Raw genomic sequence first — 7,694 nt, 5'->3', positions numbered from 1 at the left:
AGGTGGGGGGTGGAGGGGGGGCATCTGTGGGAAAATGCTTTTAAGAAGAGTGGCTTTTTCTGGGGAAGAGAATTTTCCACAAATCCCCCTGTCACCCTCCTGGCAATATCCCAGTCCCCAGATCTCACAAATACTTTTCTAAGAACATCATATCCACACCCTGACTCCGGGGCTAGCCCCTCCAGTCTCTGTTCTTCAAGACTTCCAGAAAAAAAAGAAAATACACTGCCCTTGGCTTCTCCCAGCCACACTGCCTCAGGGCCATATGTCCCTGCCCCAGGAAGCTTCGCTTTTATATATTTCCCAATCTCTCCCTTTTCTGGTGTCTTAAATTAGACAGCAATGAGTAATAACAACTCCTGACTGCCCGTTTCTGCCAAGGCTTGACATTAAACGCACATCACATGTTATAAATTGCAGATGAAGTTTATTGTGCAGACACCAAGACCACAGCACTTTAGATGCAAAGCCAACAAGGTGGGCTATATACACAGAAACATGTTTCCCTGGGGGGCAGGCCCACGAGAAAGACGCAGGCTTTGAGATGGGGCCCTCAACAGTGTAGTCCTCAGGAGGAGGACCACCAAAGGGGCAATGCAAGGAGGGGCCAGGCAAGGGGGCATGGCTGGAAGTACAAGCCTGGGCGATGCAGCTTCTTCCTGGGGGGGCGGGGGGGGGGGGGCAGAGGGTGTCACTGGCTCCAATCAACTGGTTCGGAGAGAAGATATTTCAAAAACCATATGTGAGCAACCCTTTCCCCCAAAATGTCATCAGGGGTGGAGGACAAGGTTTGATTTGCTGCCAATGGGATGTACAGAGACAGGCTTCTACATTCTAAAGCGGCAGAATCGAGAGTAGGACTCCATCTTTATCTAAAAGAGAAGGTCACGCTGGAACTGTAACCTTCACCTGAGCCAGAACCACCCTTTTCAGAGCCGGAGCCCCCTCTGGAGCCGCCTCCAGAGCCATAGCCCCCTCCAGAGCTGGATCCGCCTCTGGAGCCCCCTCCAGAGCCATAGCCCCCTCCAGAGCTGGATCCACCTCTGGAGCCCCCTCCAGAGCCATAGCCCCCTCCACTGCCCCCTCGGGAGCTTGATCCTCTGCCTCCAGAGCTGTAACTGCCACTTCCAGAGCTGTATCCTCCTACTCTAGAACCGGATCCTCTGCCTCCAGAGCCAAAGCCGGCCTTAGATGTCATGCTCGAAGACACAGTGCTGCTTGTCACAGCTGCAGGGAGAGATGGCATCCCCGTGGAGAGTCTGAGTGCCTCGGCATCCTCCCGACACACCACCCATAGGGCAGGAACACCCCCACTACTTACACACAGTCACGTTGCTACTGAGGTCTCCAGACATCCTGTCAGAAAGAGAGAAAATAGCTTATGGCAGAGCCCTTGGGTTCTGGGTGGCTCAGTCCGTGAAGCGTCCGACTTCGGCTCAGGTCATGATCTCATGGTTCGTGAGTTCGAGCCCGCGTCGGGCTCTGTGCTAACAGCTCGGAGACTGGAGCCCGCTTCTGATTCTGTGTCTCCGTCTCTCTCTGCCTCTCCCTCACTCACGCTCTGTGTGTGTGTGTGTGTGTGTGTGTGTGTCTCAAAAATAAACAAATATTAAAAAAGAATTTTTTTAAAGAAAGCAAATTCCCTTCTGATTTGCAACCCGTGTTTGTATTTAAATCCATCTGAGGTAGTCTGCTATTCAGAACCCCAACCACGCTAGAAATTTTGAAACAAGGCTGCACTGTGAACATTCAACTGGGAAAGAACTGTAACCCTGTACAGCCTCCCTATTCTCCCCTCCTGCCCCGCCCTCCTCTGCTTCGTCTGAAATCTGTCCCACTTCTTCTTGCAGGGCATGGCCTCAAAGACGAGTCCAGAGCAACACCCTGAGCAAAGCGGCTCCTTCCCCATCATACTGGCTTGCTGCTGGCCTGGGGTAGCTTGTCCCCTTCCAGCTGCTTCAGCCAAATAAAACCACTGGGGATGCTGGTGACACTGACAGAGGGCTCAGACAGCGTCGTCAAACAGAGGAAGAAAAGTTGCCTTTGGCAGGTTAGCAAAGGGTTCAGTCTGTCACTCCAGAAATCTGCAAAGAACTGGGTCTGGCACCTGCTGCAGGGGAGCTGTCAGCCAGTCAGCATGGTCCAACACGTGATCCCCCTGTTCTGGGTCGCAAGGTGGAGGCAGACAAGGCCATCCACCCAGCAGACCCATAAACCAATGTCTCGTACTCTCTAGGACCAACGTGATTTCACAGCATTTTAGTTTCTCTTTCAGAAAAGACCAAGATTAATGTACTGCTTAATCTACTTTGATTTAATTTCACTTAACTGGGTGTAATTTAATCTGACTTGTTAGTCATGCCATATTGATAAATCTACAACTGTACGTTAATGCTTTGGGTCCTGAATGGCTGCTTGGGGAATGTGGCGACATCAGCTCTCACCTGTCAGAGGTCCTGCTCCACCCCTGCTTTCCCTGCCTTTGCCTCCAGCCCCGGTTCTAGGAGAGAGGGGAGGGTGGACCATGTGACCCTCCTGCTTCCCAAGTGTCCCCACCTGCACTCCTCGCCCTCCAGCAGCTTGCGGTAGGTGGCGATCTCCACGTCCAGGGCCAGCTTCACGTTCATCAGCTCCTGGTAGTCCTTCAGCAGCCGGGCCAGGTCCTCCTTGGCCTGCTGCAGGGCGTCCTCAAGGTCAGAGAGCTTGCCCTGAGCATCTTTGAGGGCATGCTCTCCTTTCTGCTCCGCATCCGCAATGGCTTCTTGCACAGTCTTACACTGGGAGAGAAGGAGAAAAGGTTTCTGTTAGTCTGGAGAGCTGAGTCTGCCTGGCAGAGGGGGAGGGGAGCAGATGTGTTTAGGGTGTGAGAAGCCAGACTCACTGGCCCCGGAAGTGTTGGGTCCCCCTGGAGTTGATGCAAGTCGCAAACAAGGATGCTGAGACTTGCTGCCATCTCTGGGGCATCGCCTTCCAGCTGCCTCTGACTGGACCCTGATGCGTTGCCCATAATGACCCTTACCTCACAGCACAGGGCCAGAGGCACTGTCCCGGTCTATAGTCGCAAATGAAAACATCCCATGTGGACAACTTCACAGAACCCCTGCTGCCTCTGGAGTCCATTCTCTGCCCCACATTGTCTCTCCCAAGCCACCGTCCATCCCCCGGCCAGCTCCCTGCCGCGGCTGCTGCCCCACCACCGCACCGCCACTGGTGTTTCAGGACAGTGCCAAGCATGGAGGGCAGGCTCTGTCTGCCACCCCCGCCCCCCTGCCACCGGCCAGATGACTTCTTGCCTCATTTATTATCACTCCCTTCCGCTCATGGAAGCAATCCAAAAGGTAGCACAATTCTTTCCCTGCACTAATCCTCACTTTGGAATGTCTCTTATACCACCGTAAAAATTGTGATAAGCCTTAAATTTGGTTACACTCAAGGTGGTTGGGATCGACATATGCTAGATTCGAATTCCTCAGTTTCTCCTCTCTCTCTCACACACACGCAGTTGCACATACTCACCCATACACAACCTCCCACCCACCCGAGCCTCACTTGACCCCCAGAGCCGCACAGCCTTGGGGGCCACGCCCACCTGCTTCTTCACATGGGCGATCTCCCCTTGCAGCCTCTGGATCATGCGGTTCAGCTCACTGATCTCCATCTTGACCTCCTTCAGGCTGTCTCCGTGTTTCCCTGCAGTAATCTGGAGCTCCTCGTACTGTACGGGAAGAGGGCAGTGGCAGCGTGGAGGAAGCTTGGCCCAAGCCAAGGTAAGTCTGATGCAGGCTGGGTCAACCAAGCTGCCTTTGTGGGAGGTGGGGGACCGTCTCACGTCCCCTCAAGGACTTGGTGCCATTGTCAGTTGAGGGCAGTTGAGGCACTATGGACACTTGATTGGGAATGATGCCCAACTTCCATTAGACAAAAGCACCAGTAATCTCACGGGACACGTTCCGGCCAGGGTGAAGCCCAGCTTGTTAGACAGAGCTGAGGCTCTCTGTGCTCTCCTTGCACTTGCCTTGCTGTGGTACAGGGCCTCGGCCTCTGCCTTGCTCTTCTGGGCGATCTCCTCATACTGGGCACGGACCTCGGAGATGATGCTGTCCAGGTCCAGGCTGCGGTTGTTGTCCATGGACAAGACAACGCTGGTGTCGGTGATACTCTGCTGCATCTGGGACAGCTCCTGCAACACACGGGGAGGTCTGGCCATGGCTTCCCTGCCCATAGCCAAAGTCAGTGAGGAGACATCCCCCTCCCCGGTGTTGAGGACATATGGGTTCTCAGACTAAGCTGGGTGGGATGCACTGGGTGGGATTAAAGCAAACATAAGCACCAATCCCAGGCTTCTGCCGAGGGTGTCCAGAGAATTATGGGAGTCGGCATTTGTGAGCCTCCTAGTTTATAGCTTTCATCACTTACGCAATTTTGATAAGTTTGATGCCCCCAGAAGGAAGCCTGTGGATGATAAATGTCTTAAATTTTACTTCCTGTTTCAGAAGATATGTGTGCACCTGGGCAGGGAGGGAAGGTCTGCTGCATTTTGATCTCTGAAGTACATTAGACGTAGCGATGGGGACAGGATAGATCTCTTCCTAAGGGGAGCTGGACACTTGAGGAATGGAGTGAGGGAAGTTGTTCTCTGTTTCCTGAGCCTTACTTCTTGTGACATCAGAGGAGAAAGCTCCTCTCTTCCGAGGCCTACATCACCGAAACCTCCTTAGTGGCTTGCAATGATGGCAGGTTGAAGTCAGCCAGTCCACAGACCCCACTCATCCCACCTTTTCACAAATTGGGAAGGGCTTCCTTGGTGGGAAGGGTGGGAAGCCAGGGTGTCTCCAGGAGCAGCCTCCTTACCGCATCAAAAAGGAATTTCATGAACTCAAGCTCCTGATTCAGCACATCTGTCTTGGCCTGCAGCTCCACCTTGGTCATGTAGACATTGTCCACGTCCTGCAGAAAATGTGAGGGGCCTCTGGTGAGACTCATGCACTGCTCAGTGTGCAGGCCCCACTCCCTCTCTCTGACCCTCTCTTCTACCCAGTCCCTGCTACCTGTTCTCCCACATCCCCAGGCACCTCAGGTGAGTCTTGTCTCCACGGGAGCTCATTTGTTCTCCAGCCTGTCTGCTTGGACCCAGCGGGCTTCCGAAGCCCCCTCATTCCCACCCAGCCAAGACATGCTCTGGCTCACCTTTTTAAGTGTCACAAAATCATTCTCAGCAGCTGTGCGCTTGTTGATTTCATCCTCATACCTGTGGGGACCCGGGGACACAGCTGTTAGATTAGTTCCAGCTTGTTTACTTTTTTCTTTCTCTTTTCCGACTGGACCCACCCTGAATTCTCCATTCTCTGAGAATATTAAACACTCTTTTAACGATCTAAATTGTAACTATGATGTCCCAAATAAGGGTGCTCTTCTACAAATTAACTTGCAAACATGGGGGAAAAGTCACGATCTCTAAAGCCCTACATGTCTTCCTCACAAATGATCGACACGTGAATCGACCCCACAAATGCAGTGGGGAGAGGCATGGCCTCCTGGGGGGTGACTGGACAGCTATGATCAATATTGATCTCCATTCGGTGTTTGCCACCTACTTCTTCTTAAAATCCTCAACAAGATCTTGCATGTTGTTCAGCTCTGAATCTTGTGATGTTCTCTCTGCAGACAGCGTATCCACATATTTCTTCAGTTTGGCAATGTACATTTGAAAGATGGGCTCCAGGTTGGTGGTGCGGGTGCTGACGTCTATTTGCTGTAGCAGCTCCCATTTGGTCTGCAGTACCTGGTTCTGCTGCTCCAGGAACCGCACCTACAGGGTGACCAGAAGGAGAGCACATGAGCTCTGGATCACCCTTCCCCCCCCCCAGCGGGCCACACTTGCCGGAGTCCGTTCTGATCCTGCTTCGGGACTTAGAGAAGTTTCCACAGCTTTGTGCTCACTAGCCGGATGCTGGATCCGGCTTGAGCTCCCTGCCTCCACACTTGGAAGGTTCTACAGACTCCTAATGTTATAGCTGGCACTTTCCATGCAGAGAACTCTTTTTCCTACTTCACCGCCCACTGTTTTGTTTGTGGCTGCTCCCAAGACTCCAGGCCATTTCCCTCTCCCATCCTAGTCGAATTTCCAGCAAAAGTCCCATAAGGTCCTGGGAAAACCAAAAATAGGCATCCCCTGGCACTGATCCTAAAGGTGCTGAGTATGAGAGCACCGGAGGGCAGGGCTCCTCGCTCTGATTTTTACAAGCCTCATAAATTTCTTAGGCAAGTTCATCTGCCTTGAAATAGGGCAAAACCCTGTAATGCTCAAAAGTGACACCAATAAAGACTTTCTGGGTCACAAAACTGAGAATGCTTCTCTTAAAGGCAGGAATCTCTTTCATCCCCAAACAGATGTTTCGGGTGCAGCTTCCCAGAACATAATGGACTAATAGCTTTTCGGGAAGGAAAGACTATCTCAGAAGACGTCTTACCAATTCCTTCCAAAATCGGCTGGCACGTGGCCTGAACTTCTCAGTCCATTTTACTTGCCTCTATCAGTGTTTCCACGATTTTCAGAATTTTCCATAAATATGACTTATTTGGGCTGAAGCCATAAAGCCAAAGATGTAAATAATTCCTAACTGCAGACTGTCTCAGAAGATGTGGCCCATGAAGCCAGCACGTTGCCCATTTGGGAAATACACCAGGCTAGTTTGACTACACCAATGGCTCCTGGAAGAAATGAATCTGTGCCGTTGGCTCGTCAGGTAGAAGTGGAAGTAGGGCATCCTGAGCATCAAGAGAGAGCCAGCTTCTCATGACTCACCTTGTCAATGAAAGAGGCAAATTTGTTGTTGAGAGTTTTGATCTGCTCCCGCTCCCGAGACTTCACATTCTGGATTTCTGGGTCAACTTTCACGTTGAGAGGCTGCAGGAGGCTCTGGTTGACAGAGACTTCGTGGATGCCTCCACCAGGGAATCCTCCAGGCCCCATGCCACCAGGACCCCCAAAACCTCCAAAGCCACCGCCACCTCCAAAGCGGCCGCCGCCGAAGCCGCCTCCACCGAGACCGCCGCCTCCAAAGCCGCTGCCTCCACCAAAGCCACTGCCGCCTCCAAAGCCGCTGCCGCCTCCAAAGCCACCTCCTCTGCCACCAAATCCACCACCGGAGCCGAAGCTTCCACCTCCTCCAGCCACACTAATGGAGATGCTCTTGGTGCCTCCAAGACCAACAAGGCTCCGACTGCCAAAGCCGCCTCCACCGAAGCCCCCTCCGCCACCGCCATGGCGGCTCAAGCAGGAGAAGCTAGTGGCCGATCTCCGGCTCCCACCGGAGACCACGGCTGAGCCACTGCTGAAGCCCCGGAATCTTCCTCCACCTCCTCCTCCTCTTCGAGATTTGCACGAGATCTGACAACTCATGATGCCTTAGCCCAGTGAGGGAAAGTGAAGGTTCCCAGACGCGTTAAGGCCAGAGACTCCGCTCTGCTACTGGGAGACTGTCAGGGCCCCCTTTTATACCTGCCAATGAGGTATTGATGTGCATGGGCGTGGGCAGACTGATGCACGGGTTTGGTCTGCCTGGAAGCTACGCCTGGTTACTGATTATCAAGCTAATAGCCATTAAAAATCCACTAATCAGCTCCATCCCAAAACTTGCTTCGACTGCAAACTTCTCCTGTTTATCTGGGCATCTGTCATGCAATTCGATTTT

At 52.7% G+C, this 7,694-nt stretch overlaps 1 protein-coding gene across 1 annotated transcript; it reads right to left on the bottom strand.

Annotated features, from left to right (window-relative positions):
- Positions 1 to 407: 407 nt before the first annotated feature.
- Positions 408 to 7,477, bottom strand: KRT2 (keratin 2). Its single transcript, XM_058742671.1, has 9 exons — positions 6,806 to 7,477; positions 5,595 to 5,809; positions 5,188 to 5,248; positions 4,852 to 4,947; positions 4,016 to 4,180; positions 3,590 to 3,715; positions 2,557 to 2,777; positions 1,322 to 1,356; positions 408 to 1,227 (listed from the first exon to the last, which is right to left on the bottom strand). Exons 1-9 carry the CDS (start codon positions 7,400 to 7,402, stop codon positions 869 to 871), a joined length of 1,875 nt encoding a protein of 624 aa, XP_058598654.1. The 5' UTR covers positions 7,403 to 7,477; the 3' UTR covers positions 408 to 868.
- Between the last annotated feature and the right edge of the window lie 217 nt (positions 7,478 to 7,694).

Source organism: Neofelis nebulosa, chromosome 8 (genome assembly GCF_028018385.1).
Source record: "Neofelis nebulosa isolate mNeoNeb1 chromosome 8, mNeoNeb1.pri, whole genome shotgun sequence".
NCBI lineage: Eukaryota > Metazoa > Chordata > Mammalia > Carnivora > Felidae > Neofelis > Neofelis nebulosa.
This window is presented reverse-complemented; position numbering and strand designations above follow the sequence as displayed.

Excerpts from the sequence above, each read along its gene's own strand:
- KRT2 (XM_058742671.1), bottom strand. The coding sequence starts at position 7,402 with ATGAGTTGTCAGATCTCGTGCAAATCTCGAAGAGGAGGAGGAGGTGGA. Across the intron at positions 4,181-4,851 it reads TGAAATTCCTTTTTGATGCG|GAGCTGTCCCAGATGCAGCA; the intron begins GTAAGGAGGCTG and ends CGTGTGTTGCAG. Across the intron at positions 1,357-2,556 it reads CTGGAGGGCGAGGAGTGCAG|GATGTCTGGAGACCTCAGTA; the intron begins GTGGGGACACTT and ends TCTTTCTGACAG.